The 27869-nt window shown below is 45.5% G+C and overlaps 1 protein-coding gene across 1 annotated transcript; it reads right to left on the reverse strand.

Moving 5' to 3' along the window:
• Nucleotides 1-222: 222 nt before the first annotated feature.
• Nucleotides 223-27869, reverse strand: LANCL1 (LanC like 1). Its single transcript, XM_038421963.2, is given in 14 exon segments — nt 223-2319; nt 3988-4060; nt 4583-4759; nt 5238-5290; nt 5293-5419; nt 7417-7499; nt 7502-7540; nt 7543-7561; nt 8016-8071; nt 8074-8094; nt 8097-8148; nt 12562-12782; nt 24153-24270; nt 27770-27869. Coding segments are annotated over 14 exon segments (1200 nt in total). The 5' UTR covers nt 27854-27869; the 3' UTR covers nt 223-2242.

Genomic DNA, 27869 nt, shown 5'->3' on the forward strand with positions numbered 1-27869 from the left:
AAACTGACAAATTCACACACTTCTGTGAAGCCACAGGTGGAGTTCTCTTTGCAGGCATTCACACCACATCGGCAGCATCCTACAACCAGGTTTCATTTGGATCTTTCTGACTGCGCCATCCAAAGTAGAGTCCCAGAAGCTGCTGGCATACGCTGCCCTCTCAAGATACAATTATTGGGCATTATCAGTGAATAGGATTAAGAAAAAAGGACCTACCCCTTGTTTGTTTCAGCATTTTATTAAACTGCTTTCAACCTAAGAGTTGTTTCCCATGTCCCCATCTCTTTTCAAGTAGTACATACAAGCAGAGTAGCATACATGCTGCTGGAATACTATGCAACAGGCTGCATGAACTTTTTCTTTAATAGGAATTATGTTTAACAGAAATCCAAAAAACCAAGACAGGGGTCTCAAGTCAGTTGTCACTACAGGCAAGATGCAAGTTAACTTACAGTAGGCTTCATCTATAGCACTTCCCCAGAACTATTCAATTAGTCAAACCCTCCTTCCTGGAGGTCACTTTTTTTTTTTTGGTTATTCACTGCAGTGCTAAAAGCTCAGAAACACTGCAGTGAGAGTCTTCACTAGTCCAAATGAGCCTGATGCTTTAACTGGGACACCCAGCGAACAGCAAATTAGCTCCACTGTGTTTCCAATTTTCTAATTAGCTGTCCACACAATCAGTGCTGAAACCTTTTGTGAGAAAGTCAATGAAAGCCCTGCCTGCAATGGCAAAGGACTGTGTGCAGAATACAGTTTGCGCTGCTTGCTCAGGCAGTTCAGGGCAGAGAGTTGGAGATGATTTTCTAAGAGAAATGGAGTCTTTAGGCTCTATTAGTGTTTCTAGCTACTCACCATCAGCAGCCTTGAAATATCAAAACCATTTCCACCCTTCTTCAGGCCTGGGGCAACGTGAGGAATAAGAGGTCACCTCCAGCGGCCAATGGAAGAGTCATGAAGCAGGTTCAGGAACTCCAGCAGCTAATGGAGAGTGCTCCTTTACCAGAGCACCTTCGTTAGCAGGATAAGAGTTTACTAGGACAGGTCCTCAGCAGGTGTAAATGAGTGAAGCTCCATCAATGGATTAATTCCGATTTACAGCCAACGAGGATCTTGCCATTGACTGGACAAGGTATTCAAATCAAAACCAATTTGGGGCAGATTTTCCAGGAACTGGTTGGATGGATTCTTGTTCATGTACCAGGCTACAATGAGTAGTAACAAGTGAGCCAAGTTACTAAGGTTCATGGAAGCTGATTAAAAAAGTAGGAGGGATTAAGAAGCCTGTAAAGCTACAAACAGCTTCTACATACATAACACATTAAACACTGACAAAACTTAATGAAATAGGTTTTTTTTCCCACAACTTCTGTTTGCAGGCCTGGTTCACCAGGCTAACAGCTGCAGAGTTACATACAATTTTAAGTCAAGACCGCAGAAAGCTTTCAAAACTGAACATGAAAGATCACACTTGGCAGTAACTTAACTCTTTTGAAGTGACACTTTCAGTGACTGAGGGCTTTCTCCTGCAGCATTTAGCATAATATAGTGAATCTGTACAATAGGTTATGGATTATGTCCCGTATTCTTGTCACTGACAAAATGCACAAAGAGTGAAACACAGTCTGCTTATAAAGCAGAAAGGTGTGAGGTTTCAGAGCGGACTCTGGCATGTCAGTGATAGCTGTGACAGTTGCAGTCTGCCAAGAGGATGGCATAAGAAATACCTTCCGGTCTCCACAGTCCATCACAGTCAACTGCCCAAGGAGGAGCTCAGTTAGAACTGCCTACCTTCATGATTAGGAGAGAGAATACTTAGGTGCCAATAGGAGGTAACAGTCATAAGAGTTCATTCTTGTTTTCCAAAGACAATAGTCTAAGCTTCTATCACTGTTACTCATGACAAAGTTAAATGGACAAAGTTACATTTAATAGAAAAAAATTTTCTCCCTGGAATTCAGATGCATAAAATAAGCAAAGCTCTGAGTTTGCATATCCAGCAAAATACTGTACATTTCCCGTCTTTAGGAACCATGACAAAAATCATGTTTTTTTAAAATCTAAACAAAGCAAGAAGAGCACTAGAGAAATTTAAATATGAAAAAGAACTGAAACCATCTACAACAGAACGCCTTTACTTTACAAGAGATGAGTTTGAAAAGAGTCTCAAGCAAGCTCTATCTCCTTGTCCAACGGATGTGGAGTGCAGTGGGATTCGTGCAGGGAAAAGCTGGAAAGGGTTTTATAGCTCAAATGCTGGGAACTTGGCCTTTTTTGGTACCAGAAGATCAGCAAGAAAATATATTGTCCCAGCCATTCCTGAAGGAAAAAAAAGAAAATTGTTATTTCTCAAAGCATATAACAGGGAGATTCTCATTGCACGTCAGTTTCATTATAGAGTAAATCATAATAATGAGTGTGAGTGTGCATCATGGAAAACAGGGAGCCAGGGGCCATTTTCAAAAGCACCTACGTGACTCAGGAGTCTAAACCCATTTTCCCAAAGTGATGTAGCCAGATTTTTACAGGTATGTAAGTACCTAAGATGCAATAAGATGCAAGTAAATCTCCTTAGTGCTTATTTGCAGTTGTAAACATCGAAATACTTTAAAGATCTGGCCTTTCAATACTTTTGAAATTTTTATCCTAGATCCTCAGCTGTGTAAACCGTCCTAGTAGAGTTGCCATGTGTCTGTTTTTCGATTGGACGCCTGGTAAAAAGGGATCCTGGCAAGCTCTGGTTAGTGCTGCTGACCTGGCCATTAAAAGTCTGTTTGGGCGCAGGGCTGACAGGCTCCCTACCTGGCTCCGTGAAAGTGGTAACATGTCCCTCGGCTTCTCTGCTCCAAGTGCCAGCTCCACAGCTCCCATTGGCTGGGAACCATGCTATGGGGGCAGCACCTGTGGGCGCAGGCAGCATGAAGAGCTCCCTGGCCACTCCTGCGTCTAGGAGCCAAGGGACATGCCACCGCTTCCGGGGAGCCACCTGAGGTAAGCGCTGCCCAGAGCCCACACCCTGAACTCCCTCCTGTGCCCTGACCCCCAGCCCTGATCCCCCTCCCACACCCAAACTTCCTCCGGAGTCCTCACCCCAATCCCCTACTAGCTCGGAATGCCCTCCTACACTCCGATCCCCTCGGTCCCAGCCCGGAGCCCCTCCTGCACTCAAACCCCTGATCCCTGGCTCACCCCAGAGCCCGCACCCTCAGACGGAGCCCCCCCAAACCCTTCTGCCCCAGCGCAGTGAAAAAGAGTGAGTGAGTGGATGTGGGGGACGTGAGCAAGAGAGGGAAGGTGGAATGGAGTGAGTGGGGGTGGAGCCTCGGAGAAGGGGCACAGCCTCAGGGCCGGGGTGGGGCAAGGGTGTTCAGTTTTGCGCAGTTATAAAGTTGGCAACCTTATGTCCTAGTTCCATTGACAGGGAGTGACTCTGTGATTTATGATGGACTTGGAACTGGCCCAGCGTGCCCCCTGCTGGCAGATTTATGGAGCAGCGTAGGTATCAGCATTTCGGAAAGCTTTCTGGTGCCCAATCATGCACTAGATCTATGGCTGCTTTTTGTCCATTTCTTCATTGTTCTTTGGAGGGAAACGGAAAAGGACCTGCACAAAATAGTAAGCACTCTGAGTGCAGAGGTTGTCTGGACAGTCAGCCTGCAATTACTGTAGGTTTAAACTGTCCCCAATAAAGAATTACTTTATCCAGTGAGTGTTATGAACCGTACCAGAGCTGAGTGCAGGAGGACTATGCTATGCTATGCCAACCTCCAGTCCTCCCAGCTGGGGTTGCAACAGAACAAGGAATTCCAGTTGTAGTCATTATCCACTGCTGTTAAAATCTCATTCAGAGGGGGTCAAAACAGTGGGTGTGATTCTCCTGACGCTGATTTTATGGGGTCTTAATGCAGTTACTCTCAATTTACGCCAGTGTGAGATCAGACTCAGAATTCAGAACATATTACGTAGAAAAGGCTGGACAGGGATTACCTTCAAAGAGAGAGAAGGGAGTGTCTGGAGTCCGGCACCCATGCTCCCCATAACTCAAACACCACTCTGCAAACTGAGGAAGGAAGAACAAAGTGTCCAAACTTTGTAGAAGACGTGACATGGACGTTAAAAATACAGACACCCCCTCCCCCACTGTCCTCCAGATCTCCATCTCCCAACTAGTCATGACAATGGAACAGAAAACAGGCGGTTGCCAGGAACTGCTATTGACTGGAGCCCAGCACACTGTTGGGCTGAGGGACAGTAATGAGAGATTGTTTAAGGACCATCCTGGTCTACGTGAAATGAACTGGTTAGTGCTAGCTGCATCTCTGCCAGGCTAGAAGTTAGATTACAAAGGAAAGAACGATCACACAGAGTGCAGAATCAAACCATCCTTCAAGGTAACTGGCTGTAGAATGTTAGTTACATTCCACGCTAGCCTGACTGGTTCCTCTCCTTTACCAAAGATGGGCCCATGATTTTCTATCAGATAACTTTTTTAAAAGGTGAGCTATCCCAGCCAGCATCCAGTCTTTCCATGACCCTGTGGCAGGAGTCTCTCTCTGTGTCTGTTGCTCATTCCGATGCTCACCTTGCAGGCCCTGTACAAGTATTTCATATTTTGAGTGAGGTTGTACAGCATTAGGAAAGCATAAGCATTGCCAGCTGTCCCATGGCACAACCCATAACCTTTCTTCAGTAATCCCCACTGCCAGATCACTTCCGCGCACTGCAGCGCATCACTTAGATACTGCTGGTCAGCAAACACCTGTGGAGACAAGAGAGAGATTCCACTAACTGCAGTTATCCCCTCAGCATCCATGCTGGGGTGGAGCAGGCCCCCACCTACTTGGTTAATTAGCTCCTATTGAGAGTGACCTCTCCTACTTAAGCATGGCACCATGACTTTGCCTTCTACTATCAAAGATTTTAAAGTGATAAATGAACACACAACGAGCTGTCACCATAGTCACCTGTCACAGAAAAAATACAAACACATGGCTGACTCCTCAAGCATGAGAGCATCCTGCACTTGGGACAAGACACTGGGACATGTTCAGAAATCATTCATTAAAAGTCTAATTTGCATTTTGATTGGTGTGTTAGTGTGGGCACGCATGCTGGTGCTGGTGGGTTATTTCATTAGAATATTACATGCCCTGACAGGGACTCCTGGCTAGAGGATGCTCTGGGATCAAGTTCCACATTAAAGCTCTCCTGTCACCGTTTCCCAGGACATCCTGTACCTTATAGGCCTGTGTGAGCATGTAGATCACTCCAGGTGCCCCGTGACACCATGGACAAGCAGGTCTCTGGCATCATCAATACAAGGGGGGTAGTTGCCTGATGGGAACTTCAGCTGGCAGACATAATCCACACTGGGTTTGACTGTGTTATGCAACTTCACTTGGCTCACGCCAAGGCCGGGCTGAAAGAGACAGACAAGAGAGGCTGTTAAACAGGGAAAGAAGTGCTGTACTATTCCCTCCCCCAGCCGGCAGTGCTAGTTTTAGAGGCATTAAGCAATTTATGCTTCAAAGATGAGAAGAGAGTTTGGCGTTACAGATTCCTTCCAGCTTCTTCAGCTGTGCTACATCGGCTCATATCTTTCCTCCTCTACAGATAGGCTAGGAGAACTGTGGGGGCAGGCTGCTCAATGCCTCGGGTGCGGGGGTGCACCTGGTCATCCTTTAATGCCTTTTTCTCTGCAGCAACAGTGACGGGCTCTGAAGGGTGCCCCAGCCAGTCCCCAGCAAGGGGAGTGTGATGGATTGTTCACCCTATACTAGCCCTGAAGGGCTTAGAGTAGCTCAGAAGGGACAAATTAACCTTTAAGCTGCACTCAGAGAGAGTCAGATTTGACTGATAAATTACTAATTGCTGAAAAAGCCCAGCTCAGGGAGAAGCTGGGTAAGATATAAAGCTAGGAAGTTTGCAGCAGAAGGGGGTTGCAGGGAGGAGTCTGCAGTCGCGCTCTGGGAAACCCGGCGGGGAACGGGGACGGGGGACAAAGGACCTGGGCTCCTGTCCCTGACAGAAGGGTTCACCCAGGGGAGGTGTGGAGAAGAAGACCTGTAGAAGGCAGAAGAGGAAGAAGCTCCAAGGAAGGAGCAGTGAGGATTGAGACCGTGGAGACCTTGTCTGCTGGGTGGCCTAGGTTTCCCACCAGCCAATGGGAAGCGGTGCAGGACTGGTGAAGTGGCATCTGAACCATTGGTCTGGCGAGACTTGATACACCAGAAGGGGAAAACTATATCGTCACCTGGCTGGAGGGCTGAGTTACAAAGAGAGAGCACCTCCCAGGCCCGGAGAGGGGCTGCGGTGCAGAAGGGGGTACTCGACTCGACAAGGGCTGATCCCCGGACCCAGCCACAAGGGGGCACCCCCATTGGTGAGTGAACCCATTACAGGGAGAAAATTAAGGGGATCCCTTTGGATTTTAAGAGGCAAGGAAAAGCCTATCCTTCAAATCTGAAGCAGTTAGGAATTGCTTACAGCATATGATCAGGATTAGTGAGGTGAAATGAAGCAAAGAGAAAAACTCAGGATGACTATCAGGAATGATTCCCAGACACCAAGACCTAGCAGATCAATGTTACTCAGGCAGAGCACCACTGGCCCATAGTGAGCGGCAAGGCCAGTACAACTTGAAGATCTCAATTCTAATTGTACACAGATCATGTAAACAGGTTCAAGGGTAAAAACTAATTTAAAACTAAGGGAGCAATTTCACCACTGACCTCATTGAAAGCAGGAATGGATCCTCCATGTCCTCCCCTAATTGCACTGCATTGGCCAAAAACTATATAGACAGAGTTCTCTTTTAACTTGGCAGCTCTGAGCCCCTTGGAATGAGCATTGTGAGCTAAGAATCATATCATTCCCAAATTGCTAACGTGCAAATTAATAATCAATACCTGTGCTGTAAAGCCACCAGTAATAAAGAACTGCATAGAGTCAGATGTCCTCCAATGTACCTTCCCTGGTACACTTTCCCTGTAAGCGTATGGTGCATTATGCTTGGCTGCTCTTTTTATATCCCATGTAGTCCAGATTCAGCTTGTAACTTCACTGTATAGGGAGCCAAGATGTCAAACTCAGGCTCTCTGAATCCCTATGATTTTCTAGGTACCTAAAAGTTAGGCATGATGACACTTAAGTTTCTTATGAATTTAGCCCTAAGAGACTAACCACTACAAAGTGTAGTAGCCCCCTAGAAACACAGAGCTGGAGCGTTTTGGAGCTGTTTTGAAATAGGATTTAAACCAAACAAAAGAGAGCATCTGATGGACAACTGACCATGACTGACACCATTGTGACATCACTAATAGCCAATCAGAAAGCTCCCCAGGTGTTCCAAGTTCTAATTGGAGGACATTAGAAGTGAAACAGCTGGGAAGGCCTTTCTCTCTAGGTGTCTCTCACCTGCATAAGGTAGTAATAAATTCCTGCCAGGCCATGGGCAGCCCCTACATAATACTCCTGGTACCACTCATACATCAACGGCTCTTGGCTGTGAAGTTCCTCCTTTGGGCCAGGCTCTCCCCGATGCCACAACTGCATCGCAGACCTGCAGGTGGAAACCAGACATGAGTGACGACAGCTTTGAGTGACGACAGCTCTCCCCTCCAGCCTGGCAGACAGTAGCCAGGCACAGCAGGTATCACAGTGCAAAATACAGTCATGCACCTTTGTTATTTTGCACGTGGAAATCCTAGCTTGGGATGGGGGAGAGGAACAGGGGGCTTCTTCGACTCTAGGCACAGAATCCTAGGATTGGGAAGGACATTGGCACATATCCCTTTGGAGAATGGGGCCTGCAACAACATCTGGAGGTTCCATGCTGTGGCCTTCAACACGTGTCATGTCATGTTTCAACACATGCCAGAGTTATCTAGACAGCATCTATTTTAACCCTTCCAAGGATGTGCTGGTGGGGAAGCGACAAAACACAGAGGACAAACGAGTAGGATGCGGAAGCTAATTGAGCCTACATTGGAGAGCACTGGAAAGATGACAGATACCTGTTGAATATAGTGTTGAGGGATTTTTTCCTCTCCAAAATGCTTGTTCACAAACGCAGTGCGTAGAGGTATCCCATGCGCCATAGAGCATTTCATCAGGTGCTCGGGGGTCAAGTTTGTGCAGCGAAGCAAGCTGGAAAGAAAGAGTTCAGTGAGGAAGTAGATTGGCAGGGATGGAGCTATACAAAAACACCGCCAAACTGTAACTCCAGTTGAAGGCTACTAGACTGGGATTCAGCAGATCTGAGTGCAGATCCCATTCCACCACAGGCTCACTCTGTGTGACCTTGGGCAAATCACTGAATCTCTCAGTGCCTCAGTTCTCATCTGTAAAAGGGACAGAATCCTGCCTGTGTCTTGTCTATTTAGACAGTCAGCTCTTCAGGCAGGGCTGTCAGTTAGTATGTATTTGTACAGCGCCTAGTGTAATGGGTCAAATGGGACTCTAGGCGTTACTGGAATCCAGATAATAACGTTGATAGTCAAACCCAAGTTGATAACTGCGTGGGTAAGGCAGATGACCCTTTAAAGCAAGGAAAACTTCTCCTCCGTTCCCAGTTCCCCCATCATAGCCATAGCCTTGCTTTCAGAAATTCAGCTTCTGTGCCAAGAGGTGCTTCCAGAACTGATCGGCATCAGTTTCACTCTAATTCCGTCAAAGGGAGTGTTACCAAAATGGGAGCAGACATAAGCCATGGCTGACCATTGTTGAAGGTCCTCCATCCCTTATGTTTAGAAAGTCTTAACTGTGAAACCCAACAGCTCTCTCGTGCTGTTCCAAAACAGCTGGGGTCATCTGAATGAGGAGGGGAGGCAAGGGGGCTGAGGGAAGGAATGTGAATCACTAGGCAACAGTGCACAGTGGAGTGGGAAAGGGGCGGTTATGAAATAACTAGCATCTATGGGTTTCAAAAGAAGCAGCCAGTTGCTCTTCATCCATATAGCTGGGTTAACTAATTATAATCACAGGGTCAGTCCAAGTGCAAGCACCACTGGCTTCTTCAGTGCAGTCACCTACCATAGGAGTGAGAGTATGGATTGCCTGACTGCACCAGACTTCAAACACACAGGCAACACCGAGCAAGGAGCCCAACATAGTTTGAAAAGTCCTCGCGTCATTCTTCAGATGATTAGCTCGCTGAAGTTGGTGATGTTCCCCGCAAGCGCTAACAACGACTGACAACTCTTCACTCGGGTGCTTTGCGACCCAGTCGCTCCAGATGCAAATTACCCTCCATTTTTGCCTCTCGCCGCGCTTCCAACAAGGTCAGAAGTTCTTCCTGTCAGAATATTGAGTCGATTTTTTCCCTTCCCCCAGGTCAGCGGCCTGGAAACACGGTCACTTTCAAAATGACAGCATGGGGGCCTGCATTTCCTCAAAGGCTGCGCCTTTCAGCGCCTCGTGCTGCCACTCTGACAGGCGCAAGGCACAGGAACAGCAGCCCCGAGGAACCCCTGGTGCAGGGCTCCCTGTCCCAGCCGCGTGAGGGAACAGCAAAGGTACAGTGTCAGCGCTTGCTCTTGGGCAGCCCATCCTTTTTTAAAAGGAGGCAACGGCCAATTGTCCCAAATCCCCTGGGATCAGATGGAGGGCATTGTGTTCCGGCTCACCTGCAGCAACAAATCTTTGCTTGGTGTTGGATTCAACGTGACTAGAGATATTTAGAGAGGGAGGGTTTCAAGGCAGATTTGGTCCATGTCCTCACAACAGACGGCTACCGAGTGCTGCACCGCTCCCCGCAGGATGTTTCCCACACGTGAGAGCAAGTCCGCTGACTTCTCACCCTGCCTCCCAAGCATGTGCGGGCAAATGTGGATGGGAGTGGGGGGCAGGAGCCAGTCTCCCACACATTCCTCAAAATCAGGCAGCAGCAGCAGATCTCCCTGCCTCATGCCGCTGCCCACAATCCCCTGGTGACCCTATTCCAGGGAGGATTGGGGAGAAGTAGCTGGAGTGTGGTCTCCTGGGTGCTGTGTGGGAGGAAAGGGGTGCCTGGAAGAGCTGGGCTGGGAGACTTTAGTAGGGGGTGGGATGGCAGGTGGACTGGGAACGCCTGGAGTTTGAGGCAGTGCCGGGGGAGATGCCAGAGCCTGCGGGACTGTAACTAGGTGGAGGTGCTTGGGGAAACCGGATGGATGAGGGGGTGGGTAGATGGTATACCACAGCAGGGGTCTTGGGGGAGCGTGTGAAGAGCTCCCTGGGGCAGTTTGGTGGGTGAGGGATGGTCTGGAGCACCTACGGCCCGTGTTTGTACTGCTGCTGCAAGCTGCTCCCCCCAGCCGGAGAAGAGAGGGGAGGAGGAGAGGAAGCCCACAGAGCAGTTTCTGTCAGCATTTGGGGGACCAAACCACAGAGTAAACAGGGGAATCAAAGGTAATATGGTCAAGAGTGGCAGAGCTGCCAATCATGGGTGTGTCACACAAGGTGCCAGATGCCTGGCAGCCCTGACGGTACCCAGAATGCCATTTTCCAGCACGGGGATGGCAGTAAAGGTTCCTGACAGTTAGACACCACGGATACTAAAACAATCTATTAATGGCTGAAAACTAACAGTTTCTGGAAGAAGGGGAAATGCAGCAGTGGGACAGGATTCTGTGCGCCAATTACTCTAGAAGCAACCACCTAATCTCCTGATGGCAGGAAAACTGTGGAACACAGTCTGTAAAAATGTAGTCCAGGTTTTCACTGGCAGTTGGAAAACTGGCCACCTTGAAGTGTTGGAGCCTCTCGGGGGGCTAAAGCACATTTTGGGGTCATGAACTCATTTAGGCAAGTGCTAGCAGCCCAGAAAAAAAGAAGTTTGTGTGTCTTCCACTGCAGAGAAAGCTCTGCTGAGAGGCCCTCTTCAGCTCTTGTACAGATCGAATGCACTCCCTAAAGCACAGGGAACCAAAGAGAAACAAGCACAGCGATTGCTAGCCTTCTCCGTAAGAGAAACTAAGAGCTTTCCACTCCAGACTCAGCAAACTCTTCGAGAGCTCAGTAATAAACTGAAAACCCATTCCGCATTTTGATTAATGGAAATATTTCTTGTAGAAAGCAGCTTTTCCTGTTTAAAGGATACTATGGCCTGCTCTGAACAATCAGGGGGCAGGCAGTAGGAGAGTCTGACCTAACCATTGCCGCTTGAATACCCCATTTTCTTTTCTCTGCTTGCCTTTCAGAAGTAATCCATTTCCAGTGCTTTGTCCTCCAGATGCCATTAGATGGCAGTGCAGAATTATCTGAATTTCTGCTCTGCCACAAACTGATGCAGCAAGGGACACTTAGAATAAAGAAACATTGTTTGGGATCTGTTACAATTTGGGGTTTAATTCCCCCTACAGTTGTACATCACAGTTTGAAAGAATGATGTCCAGATGTCACTTTTGTAGGCAAATATATCTACATCACATTAGCAAGCTTCACCAAGATGATGCAATGTTGTTGACCAATGCAGTATTGTTAAGATCACATGTACATATTTCCAGAATAAAAAAGGGACTTTTGTGTCTAGACTGTCCAAGCTGCATATTTCATGAGCACTAAATTCACACCAAAAAGAAGAACATCTCAATCTCAATTAAAATTAATGGAAACTGGGTTTCCAAATCCTTTAGGCAATTCTGAAACTCACCCCTCCCCCACCACTTCATTTTTAAACAATTGTGCTGTATGACCCTCATAGCCAGATAATGGAGGCTAATTCAGCATATGTTTCTGAAGTTGATAGGATCGGGTAGATTTGTTTACTGGTCAACTTTAAATGGAAAGTTTGCCCCAAGGTATTTTTCATCATTTTAAGACTCCTTCCATCATATACCCTTGAAAGCTTACAACTGAAATCTGCTCCTCTGCTAAGTGTTTTTTCTCTATCACATGCTAGCCCTATTCAGGTAGCGTACAGCGGCTCGTGTTTAAAAAATAACAACAAAGATACAGATGAAAAAAGACATAAGATGAAATGAAAAAGATAAGTCTCACCTTGACAAAATGTCCCTTTAACTGTAAGGGTGGAGCTGGTAAAAAATTTCCAAATCTCCCCCTTCTCTCTACCCCCTCCCCGCTCCCCCCTTTGCCAAGAAAAAGATAATGGGGAAAAGTCCAGACTAAATATTTCCAAGATTTTCCCCACTTTCAACCAACTATAGAACTGATGTAATCTACTTTTGTTGAAGACTCTGAAAAATGGAAACATTAATAACAAAACCAACCAACCACATGCAGTTCCCCCAGCCTGTCTGGCCAGCTCTAGTGCTGTGGCAATCCCTGCTCAATGACAGTACAGGCACTCTACCCTCCCATCCAGAAAAGCAGGCTGTAACAAAGGGCCAGTTAGTCAACCAGGCTTGGTTTACCTCCTTAATGACAACCATTTCTCTAGGATGTGAAGATTCTCTTGCATGCTTCTTGTCCAGCCAGTGAACACTCTCCTTCAAACAGAGCACTACAGCAGACCCTAACAAGGTTGAGAGGGATGTTCAACGTGGGGAAAAGCCCAATAGTTTTGGACACCAGCTCGTGCGTCCCAAAAGCAACTTTAGAAACAGGTGGGCAAAAACAAACCCTGAAATGTTACCGAGTGATGCAGGCTTCTGACTGCGTCTCATCCTGCAGTTTGTGGTACACTACAGCAGCCACTGCTAAAGGTCCAGCATCCCCGCACAAGAAGGTGATGGAGCGCTTTGTCAGACAATTCAAGCTCTTCTTCGCGTAAGCCTCTGCTACCTGGAGGTAGGAAGGGTCTCCATACACATCATAGAGGTGCAAGTAAAGCACAGCAATGCCTGCAAAGAAATAAATGGGTTAAGCCCAGGGCATGGATCAGCTGTTTTATTGCTCTCCCCTGATACTATATACCTTTGTTACTCTAACTTTAAAACATAAAATCCCAGCTGCTTATGGTGGAGACAAAAAATATGAAACAGATTTACTCATCAGCTTATCTGTACCGGGACATTAATATCTCCCTGCTTGGCCACTAGGTAACTTTGGATGTGTCACTGCACCTCTCTGCCTCATTCTCCCCATCTGTAAAATGGCAATAATTGTGAAGCGTACAAAGTGTAACTTTGTAACGTTTTTTTAGCTCTACTGCTGAAAAGCACCTTATAAGGTGGTATCATTATAATTTATTTTATTAAACAGGCCACCTGCCAAAAAAGCAATGACAAATACATAAGCATTAGTGATAGACAAGAAAATATTTGCAGTATAGCAGCTGTTCTCAACCTCAACCATCCTGGGACCCCCTTTACCATAGCAGGACACCCCCTACCAGCCTGTCATCTGTCTGGGACATCCCTCCCATCGAGCAATATGGTAATGGCAGGGTGCTTGCAATCCCCTGACACCTGTTGGTGACTCCTAAATTAGAGAAGCCATAGACTAAACTGGACCTCCATAGAAAAGGGAAGAGACTGAGAATTGCCTTTATTTCTCTCTGCACAGAGAATTAGCTGTTTTCAAGAAAAGTATTGTAAACAAAGAGATAATTCCTGCATGCACACACCACACACTAATTCTGAGTGCAGCCCTTGTCTGAAACATAAAAAGCTATTCAAGAGTCAAGAAAATGCATTCTTCTGCCCCTGAGTCTTTCATACCAGGCATCCAGCTACATAAACAATGCTGCTGTTAAAAGGCTATGTCGCTGGTTTTGCCTGGAGCCTTGCTCTGTCCCTCTCTCATCCTGCCTGTTATACATAATGGAGGAGTCATCAGCGTGTCGTTATTCAAAAGGTCTGTCAAAGTAGATAGGACCTCCCTTCTAAACACCCACTAGTCAGAAGGCGCCCTCAAAAGGATCTGTGGTCTCGGGGTATCCTCAAAGAATATGTATCAGAGAAGCTAGCGGCCTGCATTGCTTCCAGAAAAATCTCATTTCGCCCCTTACAGTATGCTTTCCATCTCATTAACCGTTTCTAAGAAGACACAGGTCCTGTGTTTAAGCTTAAATTAATAGAGCCAATCTCTGCAGATTTCGATCCAGTAAAAAAAAAAAGAAAAAAGGCAGCCTGAAAAATTACTTTCCACTGTACTGGGGACAATTTTAAATTTAGATCATTTTCTCATTTTGCATGGGTAATCTCCAAAGCTTCGTGCTACAGACAATTCAATTTCACATGTATATTAAGGGCAAATTTCCATTTCCTGCCAAAGTTAATAACTTTGTCTGCGCTCTACACAGATCAGTGTTAGTATTTCCACAGAGAGAAGCTCAGATGTACAGTACCATCATTCAAGTTTGTAAGGATGTGGGCATGAAGCTCTTTTTAAAGGGGAATACTCACCTACTAGGTCTTTCTATGACCTATCATCATCTTTAGGTTCTCAGTAGGCCTGATATCCATTTAAACAGCTCAGACTATGGAGTTACCTGTTTTAATATTTAGCTTTTCACTTCATAAGCAGCTGCCATTGGAACAAGCTTAATTGTTTATGTACCTACCATGGAAAGAATATGCCAGGATTGAAGTCTGGAAAAATAAAATTACCTGGTGAGTTTTTCTTCCAATCCCATCTTCCCCTTTTCCCACAAAAATCTCTTTTAGCAACTCCCTCCCTTCCCATCCTGAACAATGAACAATTATTTGCCAAAAGCTGGGAATGAGGGAGAGGGGATGGATCACTTGATGATTACCTGTTCTATTCAATCCCTCTAGGGCACCTGGCATTGGCCACTGTCGGAAGACAGGATACTGGGCTAGATGGACCTTTGGTCTGACCCAGTATGACCACTCTTAAAGGCTCCAAAAGCATCAAAACACAGTTAGGGTTTGAGAGGCTTTGTAGAACTAGAATGTTGGCGTCACTTCCCAAATGAGGCAAGATTTTCTCTACACCAAAAAGTTTTTAAAATCTGGTATACAAACCATTCCCTAGAACTGTGAAGAGCAACACCCAACATGGAAAGGTGACTTGCAGCAAGCATGTTTAAGTAGATAGACTAAAAAAATAAGAGCATCAAATGTAGGTTGACCCATGATTAATATCTAGTCAATGTATATTAGAGGCAGCATGGTTGGAGGACAGAGTATGAGGTTGGGAATCAGGAGGTCCTAAATGATAATCCCAGCACTGCCACACACTCAGTCTGGCTTTGGGCAAGTCACTGCGCCTCCCTGCCTCAGTTTCCCCATCTGTAAAATAAGGGTAAATACCTAACCTCCCAAATGTGCATGGTGGGTTGAAGATGAGCTAGATATATTTGCAATATGCTTCTAATGTGTAAAGTACCATATAAAATAATTCCTACATAATGAGGTACGGGGGGCTAGATAGCAGAGAGGTCAGTTCTCCTAGCTTTGCACCTCTGGAAACCTGGATCCAGTTGAATTGTTTCAAATGTATGTGGCTGACTCACTCCTATTCCCATTTATGCCTCTCAGAACTACCACACAGCTGGCAGTCGATGGCCTGCCATAGCAGGGGATCTGCAGGGTCTGTTCTAGATAGACACTATGGCGATAACGGTGGTGTCCGAATCTGAGCATCTTCTTGTTGTGCATTCAGCAATCTGGCTAACATCTGTCACATGTCATTGGTTCTCGCTCTCATCCTTTCCCCAGGGGAAGAACTGTGCGTCCAGCGGAGTGCTCGGGGCTTTGTGTTGGGGGGTTGGCACAGTGGTGCATTTGTACAGCGACACGGGAGATCTAGTGCTTATGACCTTTACTTTAGCACCTGCTAAATCCATTAATCGCAGCAGCACCAGAGTTGTAAGATGTTTTAGTTTGTTTAAAATCTTGTCACAGTATAGGGCACGTATAGTTAGATCTTCCCAACCAGCTAAAAGACTATTTCATCCACATACACACACTAGTTAATGGAGAGGCTGAGATGGTGCTTTAGGTGTACACTGAGTTCAGGGCTTGTGACTGATGCTGGACTGTCAGCAACCTGTAAACTGCAGGCCATTGTGATACACTGCTAAGGGACAGCATAAGCAGTAGCAATGCAAACTTCCCTAACGTGAACCACGCCAACACTGAACAGAAGGGATCGAAGGCAAGGGGATAGCATACTTTCAATATCAATTCAATCTTAGTCTCTTTATCCAAACTGCTGCTAAGGACACCAATTAGATGGTGGTTTTTCAGCATGCAGTCTATTAGGAACTGAACTGCAGTGAACTCGTGTAACAAAAGTCATGCAACTGCCATGAGATAGGAGATTTTTGGTTATTGCCAACTTGGGCCAGATTCAGACCTGTGAACTGGAGGGAGAAAAGGCTTCACACTCCCTCCATCAACCCTGAAAAGCAAACCATCCAGTGCCCTCAAAGCAGGAAGCTATAAATGGGGGAAAACCTACCTATAGTGCCATCTAGTAGAAAATATTAAGTTGTTTTAATTAAACTGAGGATGGGGGATCATGCACTGGGCATACAAAGCATGCTGCTGGGCTCACAAGATCATGTGCATTTGTAATGTTCTGTAACACCTCTCAGCGCCAGAATTCACAAGCACCAAATGCGAGTGAAGTTGGGGGGAAAGAGGAGAACTAGCTGACTTCTCTTAAAGGGACACTAGCAACTTGAATTTTAAATAGTGTGGTCCAGCGGTTAGGGACCTGGCTTCTATTCCTGGCTCTGCCACTGGTTTTCTGGGTGACCTTTGGCAAATCACTTCATTTCTCTGTGTCTCAGTTTCCCCATCCGTAAACTGGGGATAGATGATGATACCTCCTCTGTAGAGCAACTTGAGATCTTTGGATGAAGAGTGTTAGCACTTAGGTAAGTATTGTTATTAAAGTAACTGAGTTTTTCAAAGAGCGTTTCTCAAGGAGCACACCTTCATTGGTATGTACAGAATTTTAAAAAAAATCTTTAATTTTTTAACTAGAGGTTTTCAGCTCTGTTCTTATAAGTCTTTCAAAAGTAACACCTTCAAAGATTATTGGACGCATCTCTCTTCCCATTCTTTTTGATGCACATGCCTGCCTGCTACCTCTTCTGTCTCAGCTTTGCTGCAGCTCGTACAGGCAGGTGCCCTGCTGCATCTCAGGGATGAAAAAATTCACAAAAATTCTCTCCTTTTGCTTGTCTCTGATACACAGGTATCTTGGAGGGGCTGGGGACTTGGAGAGGGACCGACTGAGGGCTAGTTAATGTTTGGTGCTTGGAGCATGTCAAGTAAAAATGCCATTTAATTTCACCATGAAGACAGAAGAAAGCTAAACAGTATATCTCCAAGAAACAGTCAGTATCTTTGAGCAGTATATCTCCAAGATACAGTCAGTAAAGGCAAAATTGCAGTTGACTAGCCTCAGACAGAATATTTGCTGTATTTAGTATTTTCAGTATTACTTATTTATGGTGTGATCCAAAGCCCACGGGGAGGCAATGGAAAAACTTCTGCTGACTACAGTGGGCTTTGAATCATGCCCTGCAAGCATAGACCTTTTCTGAAAAGTGACTCTGTAAAACGACAGGGAGGAAATCCATATTTTTTGCTTCTTACGGGTCTCCCTATATGTTCAGTTTTCAAAAAGATTTTTGATCACACATTATAATGAGGTCCTATTTATAAATAGTATATACAAGTGTTAAGAAATGATTAGAAGTTTTCTAAGTATTACTCAATTGTCATAGATTGAAAAAGAGTCCAACAGCTCCCTTGGTTGCTTATACAAAAATGCATAATCATCTGTAACCAGTGATATGTTTACAGCCATCTATAACGTATTACTCATGTCTAATGTGCTTATAACATCTATTAATCATTTATTAACCCTTTTTAAAACCATTTATAAATGGAACTTTATATTAAAGTGTGACAGTTAATTTCTTATTGTTAGCCCTTCAACACAACGTGTATTCCAAAAGTCAAACTGTATTCTTTCCATCTCACACAAAGCTACCAGTCAGAAGAGTTCTGTACGCCAAACTGGGGCCTCACTAACACCTGTGCAATCTATTTGCTGTCAATGGGATTATAAGGATGTGAACGACTGGAATTTACTACAAATTTGTTGCCACATGAGAAGGAATAGAATCAAGCTTGCGTTCTTGGCTGGGTTTACTCATCTAAGAGAACAGGAACAGAAATTGAAAAATATTATTGCCAATATAGGTTGTTAAAGACAGTGGATAAGAATGAATACAAAAGGTATAATCTGTGGTGTACAAAGGTGCCATTTTCACATCATTACTCTTCAGAGCAGAAATGCACTATAAGACCACCCCTTTGTTCCATTTGCAACTCAAACGCTAACGCATCATTCTCCCTTTCCACCAACCCATTAAATCCACAAACCCAATGGATTTGGAGAAGTGATCAATATGTGACAAACCTATGCTCATACAAATAGATGTACCTGTATCTCTTCTCTATAGCTTCACTCTTCAGATAAAATGACAAATGTGGTAATTCAGCCATAGGAAAGACACTCCCAGAGGTGAAAGTGGTTAGGGATTTGGAAGACCCAGGACACCTTCCTGTGTGATCTTCGGCAAGTCACTTAGCCCCAGATCCACAAAGATATTTAGGCTAACTCCCAGCAAAATCAATAGAAGTTAGGAGCCAAAATACCTCTGCAGATCTGGGTCTTAGTCTGTCTGTGGCCTCTGGTCCCCATGTGCAAGTGAAGACAGTAGTACTATCACATCTCACAGGGATAATGCAAGGGATTCAGATACTACACAACAGGGGTAATGGACGGCTAGAGAGATATCTGACTGTGCCATTTCTACAGTCCTCGCTGCTACCAGCTCTTTCCTCAAAACCAACAGGGTGGGATTCCCAAAAGTGATATGTGTTAGCCTAGCTCTGCTTCCTCACCCGCGCTACGAAGTCAGTTCAATGGAAGCACAGTGACGGCAATGCAGAGCATCTTTGAAACCCCCCCTTGTAATGTTAGGGTAATAGGTGTGACTGGAGCAGAGAGCAGCTATAACTGACCCGGCTCACCTGACGTGAATTGTATAGGGGTGACGGAACAGTTCAGCCATATATTTATTCATTGTGGGACAGTCTGCGGTGGTTGTTTTAAATATGTACTTTAACTTTTAAACACTCAGTCTAAAGAGCCAATGTTTTTCTCCTCTTAAGACTTCTGAGTTTTAAATTTGTCTTAACAAATAGTAGTTTTCCTTTCAATGTGACTAAAGGATGGTAGAACTCATCCTGACCTCCGTAAAATGGCATTAGTCATTTAGATTCTGCCTCCACTTTCAGACTAACAAGCTAGTAAATACGTTGGGGCCCACTTTAAATAGGGCTCTTCATATTGACTTTACTGCCTCCCAAACCACGAAGAGCCTGAAATCCTAAATTAAAAACAAAGGATAGCTTCAGAATCACTGCAGCTCATGCCCTCCTAGATCCTTAGTGGCCATGGCACAGTGCTGTCTGAGTATACCCTGGTGATGGGAAACCCGCAGAGATACCAGGTCAGTAGTTATCAGAACCCAGACTCCCTCCATATACCCCAGCTTATCCTTCCTTCCAGCCCCTGCACTCTACTTGTGACAGGGTGTAGAAACCCTATCCTGCTACTAGCAAACAAGGACTTGCAAGCCTAGACAGGTGAGCAGAAGGAGGGCTATGAAAGCAGCTACTCCAGAAACAGGAAGGAGAGCGGTTGTGGGGAAGAAGGCTCTTTGCTGACACTTGGAGCAGTGGGTCTGGGGAACAACCCCTGACCTGGGGAATACTTGTGCATTTTATGTTGGCGTTTTATCTGCTTTTCTGGGATCAGGAGATCCCTTTTTCCAGGGAGAAATGTATCTTATGCATTGAGTTGTTATACTGCCCCTCAAAACACTCCCCTAGTAACTCACCTTCAAGCCTCTCCAAGCAGTTGCCCATTGTTGCTCCTCAACCTGCCCCACATAGCTCTGGTAGCCTCTCTTTTGGGTCCAGATGTAGCCCACCAGTCAGCCTGTGTCCCCACGGTGCCCGACCCGCAAAGGATGCGAGTCTGTTACAGCCCCCATCTAGAGAGCTTGGCTTTCTAGATGCTTCTAGTTCTGGAGGTTCCTGGTTTGATGACTGGTGTTGGCCAGAATGGCAGTCATCCTGCTAGCACTTCTGGATTTCAGATCCCTGTGATCTGGGGCATGGGAGCACGTACCAGATTTCCCACTCCAGAGAATTCTAGCGATGGCAGAGAAGATACTATAGCTCCTGGGCTTTTGTCTAAGTCACTTACTGTGCACAGAGTCAGTGTAAGATGCCACCCAGTTGGACAGACAGCATTTGCATCTACTTTGCACAAGGTGCTGGCCACCGATGAATTAGGCCCTAGGAGTCTGGATAATGGGCTGTGTCTGAAACACTATACCTGTCCATCTATCCCTTGTGAAAGGTGGTCTCTTCACAAATGCTTGGCCCTCCCTTGGTGCACAGTAACTTAACCGGAAATAGTTTACCATACACATCAGAAACAGTGATTATCTTTCACCTTATTAGGGCCTACTTCATGACCTTGCGTTCCTTCGGAGCCTACTGGGAACAGGTTGATGGTCAGCATTCCTCTGGGTCATATACACCGTCTTCTATCCTGTGACACTCTCATCTTTAAGCTCTCTATCTCAGACACTGGTAACTATAGATATAGTTTTGGGGAAGGTCTGGCAAAATCCTGACTCTGGGGAGGAAGAGCCATTTCTTGGTGGCACACAATGCACCTTCCTTCCATACTTCCTCCCCACCAGCAAAACATAGGTGATACACATGGGCTTTGTGGCCTTATTTGTTTCAGAAGACCTCAGGGTCCCAGAGGCAGCTGAGAACCGCATGATAAACTAGCAGCTCAAACGAGTGCATATATTTTCAGAGCAGCAGAGTAAACAACTGCTTGAAACCATAATAATGGCTTGGAAAGGTCAACATGTAAATTACTAGCATCCTGGGGCTACAGTTACTTGCCCTCGTTTTTTAACATGTTGCCTAACAATCTTGAAACAAACACACATTTCAGGCACATAAATCTTCGCCCTGTCTCCTAGTTCAGGCAAATGTAGCACCGTGTGTATAAATAGATGAGATGCCCAAGAACCTGGAGAACAGGCAGCTAGAGGATCTGCAAATGCACTGGAGGGCCAGATTTTCCTTACTCCATTTCAGCTTATGGATCAGGCTCATAGACTTAGAGATACAGTATGATCCAGTGGACAGAGGGCTGGATAGGGACTTAGGTGTCCTGGGTTCTAGTCCCAGCTCTACCACTGCCAGCTGGGTGACCTCAGATAAGTCACTTCTCCATGTCTTGTCTGTTTCGATTGTACGCTCTTCAGAACTGTGTCAATACACAAATTGCAGTGGTTTAAGAACAATTCAGCTAAGGACCAGTGTATCAGTTCAAAAGGGGCTTACCACAGTCTAACTGAGATCAGTAACTTACATGCAGGCTATACAGATATCAGCCAGGTTTTAAATTTAAGTGTCCACACAGAGTTTTGCATCAACTTAGCTAAATTGATTAAAAACCCCCCAAACCGTGAACTGCTGCAACTTTGGATATAGACCAGGCTCGTGTGTCTGTACAGTGTCCTGATCTCTCTTGGAGACTATAGGTGCTACTGTAATACACATTAAACCTGTGTTCCAAGGGTGTTTGTTCGTTACTTTGGATTAGCTCAGTACAGCAGCTTAAGCGAGTTGTAAGTTTCTGTTATTTAGAGGCAGTGAAAATAGTGAAGTTCCTCCCCAGTACACTAGTGCTTCTTCGCATTAGAAACAGGGATCCCCTGACACTAATGCAGGCCAGTAGGTTGGGGGGTTCTTGCACATGTACAGTGGAAGGAACAGACAGAACACATTTGAAGTTTAATTCCAGCCATGTATGCCTAGGCATAATGGAGTACACTCAGGTGTGCTACATCATAGAGAGGAAGAACGCTTAGTGAAAGCCACAGCTATTCATTTCAAATATCTCTTATTAGCAGCTACAGAGCGCCGACTGATTTCAGACGCCTAGGTGATTATTTACATGAGAAGATACTCAACAAGCCTTTTCTACATAAGCAATTAAGAGGAAAAGCTGCTGTCATGGCCCAATTAATTTTCTATCCAGAAACAACTTAGAATAAATTAATCTAGCGACGATTAGCAGGGGGAAAATGGATACAGAATAATATCAGCGTGTTCCACTTCTCTGGCTGCGACTCACAGGAAATCTTCATAGTCTTCTAAATGACAATCCCAGAAGGAATGGAAAGGGGAGAAGGAAGAATCCCTTTTGTGTAACTCCCTAATAAAAATGGGTGGAAGTCCTAGCCACAGCATTGCTCATTACTTCATCCCTCGAGTCATTTTCCTTCCTAATGAAGGTGTGTAGGATGCTCCTTAAGGCTACCCTATGGAGGTAGAAGCCTTCCCCCCAGCGGGAATTGAGCTCTTCCTCCCAATACACTATAGGAGTCTTGCCAGTGTGAGCTATTTATCCTCCAACCTTCCATACTGAATTGTACCGGTAATAGGCAGAATCCAATAGAACTTCAAATAACATGCCTATGGAGGGCCCACCTGGCAGGGAACAGAGAGTCTGGGTTAGGTCCAGAGAAGGAGAGTACAGGGAAAGCAAAAACACTCACACAAGGAGAAAATGGGCAGGGATAGTGGCAGTCTTCTCCCTTGGCTCATTCTGTCTCTTAATGCTGTCTACCAAGGGAGCAGGCAGGGTTTCGTCCTAAACACTACAGGCTGCTGCAATACCAGGGGGAAATGGTCTTACGTTGCGATTATATTAAAAGCACCATCCAGCTAGCACATTACAAATTGTAGCGTGCCTGCAGAAGCACGGGCAGTGGCGAGCAGCAAAATGGACTAGCTGCCCTGAATGTGTGCCAACGGGGTCTGGCCGGGTTTGTCCTTGGGGCAGCTGCTCCTTGCTGCCTGTACTTCTGCGGTCATACTACAGTGTGTAGCGCACTAACTCTGCGAGAGCTAGCACAAGTAGGTCTACCTGAGGTTGGAATCACACCCTCGAAGTGTAGACATAACCTTAGACTCTGACTTCTTATTGTTAACCCGGACAAGCTTATTGACTAGTGGGATCGAAGACAAAGCCAGTCCTGGTCCTGGTGTAGGGAAGCTTGGGATGAATAAGGGACTGAGGACCAGTTACCTGAAGCAGCCCCTGGTGCTTGTCATGGCAAGTCTGGCTACATTCCAGATCTGAGGTAGAGCTATTTTTGGTAGCTTTGAGGAGAAAAATCAGTTCAAGGACAGGGTTTCTCCTGACTTATATGCTGTCTTGCATTTCTTCTCCCTCCCCCTCTCAGAGACACTGGGACAGAACCAGTTTTGGAGCAGTCGATTGGCATTAACAGGTAACCCAGAACAAGAGCAAGAAGAGCCTGGTGATCATGCTACATCACATAATACTGGTAAAAAATAAACTACCCTGAAATATTTCCTGGGAAATAAATATTCCCTGATTTCAGTGCTTAGGCACCTTCTCTAACCAAGCCAGTTACCCATTATCCACAGTAAGCAGAGGTAGCTGTGGACCGTGGCAATGGAAGCTCCCACATGCTGGCCAACCCAGATGGTTCCATCCAAACTGGCAGGGCCACCGTTAAGGCTGAGAGGAATTCGGTCTCCACAGGTATGGAGCCTCTCTGCTGAGCCTGCCTATACAGTGCCGAGTGCAGCTTTTGTCATGGGCATCCATGTCCACCAGGAATTGGACTGACACCCACCAGTTCACTTCATGTTCACCTAACTGGATAGGGAGCCAAAAACTCTGTCACAACTGACTGGGTTGGATCTGAGCCAGCACCTTCAAAGTAAAAGGCTCTGATGTTTATCAGCCCCGCAAGGCATCTAACCCGCCAAGCTTTATTTGTAAGAGCACCTTAGCACAACGGATCAAGAGCATGCCCTATCTTGCAGTGCAATGCCAAGGATACCATGTTCCCACCCTCCAACCCCAGCAGCCAGAAATGGGGAGGACAGGTGGACCCCCAGCTTCAAATGTCGGATGTCTTTTTTATCACAAGAAGTGCCAGGGCTGCTTCATGGCATTAGTCTACACTGATCGTTTCTGACTGAGACCAAGAATCAATCAATAAAGCAGCATTGTTTTTTCTTTACTAGAGGAGGCAGAGACTGGATGAGCCTAATCTCAAAGGCAGCTAACAAGCAGACTTGCTCTTCCCCACACAGCTGGCTAGTTCAAATGTCCTTGTCACAGCATTACCCTACCTGCCCAGCCAGTGTAGCCAGTGCAGTCCCTGGGGTCGGCAGATTTCAAGCCTCTCTCCATCTGCTGAATCAGCTCCCTGATCTTATTGTTCAGGCGCTGAGTGAACTCGGGAGTCAGCTGTGGATAGAAAAGAAATACCATACATAAGTAAATATCAGCAAACAGATTGGGCGAGGGCTCATCAAATTGCTGCGAGCGTGCATGGCACAGAGCAGGGATTACACTGAGGAACTGGGATTCTCAGTCAGCGAGTGTAGCCAGAAATGCTCAATTTTGTATTTGGCTGGCAGTAATAAAATGGACTGGAACCTTGGCCTGTTACCTCAGGGGCAGCCTTTTTCCACAGCTCTAACACGCCACCTGGCCCTGGCCCACAAGTGAGGCTCGAGGAAGTTGAGAACAGGAAGTCACTGCTCCAAAAAGAAATCCAACTCAGCTCCAGCCTGCTCCTATCCAGAATGTGGTGCAGAATTGGGCTGGCTTTTCACTAACTGCCCTTGGTGAGCTAACTAGATTCTCTGTCCTTAAAGCTGTGGTACTGCAGGAGTGACTGGGGTGTTGTGATTTAATCCTGTATTTGTGAGGTGATAAGATTGCCCAGCACTGAGATCTCACTTTAACAACAACAAATTGCATGGGCTTGAGTCTCCTCATTCACACCAACATAAAAATTCCACTGATGTTAAAGGAGTTACTCCTGCTGTCGATCAGGGCAAAATAAGATCTTAAGAATTCAGGCCCTAATTTAAGTAGGCTAGTCTAGGCCAGGCTTGACCTAGCTGTTACTAATAAAATGGGTTGTAGGAAGCAATCCACAAAATAGAAATCCTTCCCTTTTCAACCTTCCACACCCAGTCTCCCACACAGCTAAACATGCTACATGATGACTTTTTTATATTTTAAAAACCTAGCTTTCATCAAGGGCTATTTCTGTGGTTTTCCAAGCTGCTGGATTTTGGTATGTGAACTGCAACATTTTGTTCATTCCCTACAGGCATATTTTAATTGCTTTGTACTGGAAAAAAAAAGATAATGAAACTAAGCAATAGGCTGGAAAAAATGAAATTAATTCGTAGAGCTTGGTTCCCTACTTACTACTATAACTGCAGCCCATTCATAGCACCGTTGGGATCACCACCTCTGGATCACCACAACTGACTGAACAGGTCTATAGCATAAGACAGTCTAAGGGCTGTGATATGGTACTGTATGTCACAAAATGGCATCACCTTATGATAAAAGTATCTACCACACTGTGTGGGTACATGCTTTTGCGATAATTCCAGAAGCACCCACCAATGTAGCAACAGCCTTAAGCAATAACAAAAGGTTTTGTTTTAACAAGATTGAACAGTAGTTGAGAGCTCAGATGCATCAGAATGTCTTAAGCCAAGGCTTGGCTGGGTATGCGCGTGCGCGCGCGCACACACACACACACACTCACACACAGAATCTGCTTCCTACACACCTTTGCAGAGGCTTGGGGGGAGCAATGTTTTGAAGGAAAGAGTAGTTTTCTGTTTGGACCGTTTGTAGTAAAAGTGATGGTATGATGTGGATGAGTATTATTAAACTGTGTGCCACAAGCATTCATACTTTACTAAGCTGTGTCGGCTAGAAAAGACAGCTGCAGTTTAGGCAGATCCCAGCTCATCAGTTTAAAAATCTAACCATGTCACGATCCCTTCATTTCTTTTTGTAGCCTGCCACTTAAGTAACTCAGAGACTGTAATCTGTGCCGTGGTCTTTGGGTTAATACATTAAAGAAGGCACATTTCTTGGGTCCAATCCCCTGAGCTTGAAGATTTTGAACTAGTTCTGCTTGTTTGAGTCTGTTTTCCAGAACCTGTCACAAAAAGTGCTTTGTGCAATAAATTTTGATTATTGTTTTTAGTCTAGGGAATCTGGGTTAGATACAAAGATCTGCTCTGTTAAATGTGTGACTAAAGACTTTTCATATATAAAAATAATATGCTTCTAAAATTGCTGAGAGAATAAAAGTGCAGTGGCTCAGAACTGATTTGTTGGAGTCAGACTCTGTAAGCAAATCTCAGTGAAACATTGTGGAATAAAAACTTCAGGTAGCAACACCACCAAATCAAGATAAACACCAGACGCCCAAATATCTTTAAGAACTTCCAAATCCAGAGATACAAGGTTAAAGCTTTTAAGGTGCTTCCTAGCAGTGATGAGACAGCAAATATGTTGCACGTTCAACTGGGAAGACTTCTGTGGTTGTGCATATGATGCATCCTCAGAAATGGGAGACTGCAAATCTCCTCTGCCAAAGTGAAGCGGAAAGCCTCAAGGCCCCTCTGTAATAACTACATGTCCGGGCATCTCTTCCTGGCTCTGAGATGCACTGCTCAGAAAATACAGAGCCAGTCTAAACGGGGTGGATGAGAGGCTGCCAAAGCAAACACCCCTGTGGTGTCTGAATGCTTCATCATCTTCACAATACTTAGCACTTACAAAGCACATTTCATCTTCAAAGACATTAATTACTTAAGCTTCACAGCACCTCTGTGCAGGAAATTTTCATTTACTGATTGAGAAACTGAAGCAGAGAGATTAAGTGACTTGCCCAAGGCCTCTGAGAGTCAGTGACTAGAATGCAGGAGTTTCTGGCTCCCAGACATGTTCTCAGACCACACCTGTGCCCGAATGGCTGCAAGATCCTTTCATCTTACCTTTCCTGCTATTACAATAAAATGCAACACTGCTCCTAACACAAGATCCATATCAACAGATATATGGGAATCGACTGGGAGATTTAGACACACAGACTATACAATCTCCCTCTGTTTTTTACTCAGAACTACTGGGGCCTTATAAAGTCCCCAGGGGAAAGGGTCAGTGTTTCTGATTTATGTCCACATGGAGTGGCTTCTTGTCTTGCCAATATCCAACAAACCTACAGCAAGTGGCAGTGGGAAAGCAAAAGCTTTGTTTATTTGCTCATAGTCTCAGGGTGTTTATTACACAAGTGAAGTCAGAATCCTGTTTGCAATGTCACAGATAGCTGCTTCAGAAATTGATTCTCTCCCTGTATACATTCTGTTCTCTAAACTGTTAACACACCCCTTTGAACCCTCTCACAAGAGCCAGTGATTTTGATCACACAGCACCACTGCCCAGGTGCATGGACTGGCTTTTTTCTCCTGCATCCAAATCTCTAACCTACATCAGGATTTTCCGATTAACATTCTCCCCCCCCACCTTACAAAAGTTTAACTTGGCTCATGATTTCACAGGATTAAACTAGACGCTATAGGTGTTTTCAGTAACTGGATGAGGCGGCTATTTCCCAGAGGACAACGGCAGATACCTGAATGCTGACCTGGCTCGAGTGCTCAGGAAAGCCTATGAGAAGGCTCAAGGAAGCTCATAAAAACATTTCAAAAAGAAATGTCCGAGACGCTATTAACATCGAACGCGCAAGCCCTGACTTGAGGCATGTTAGGAGTGCAATCCCTGCCTTTCTCTGGATCGACCGGGCACTGCTGCCATGCCACAGAAACAGGGGAAAGAAAAATTAAGCTCACGCAAGCCTGTGACACCTGTTAAGAAAGAAACACTCCAGCGCTGTAAGATTAAGTCACTTTAGAGCCCCAACTCACCCGCCCTGAGAGTCAAAGTATCCTGTGGCCAGGGATTTGTCATAGTCTGCGTAGGGATTCAGGAAGGCCCTTTGGGCCATAATGGCAACAGCAAAC

The sequence above is a fragment of the Dermochelys coriacea genome, chromosome 11 (assembly GCF_009764565.3).
Source record: "Dermochelys coriacea isolate rDerCor1 chromosome 11, rDerCor1.pri.v4, whole genome shotgun sequence".
In the NCBI taxonomy this organism is placed as follows: Eukaryota; Metazoa; Chordata; order Testudines; family Dermochelyidae; genus Dermochelys; species Dermochelys coriacea.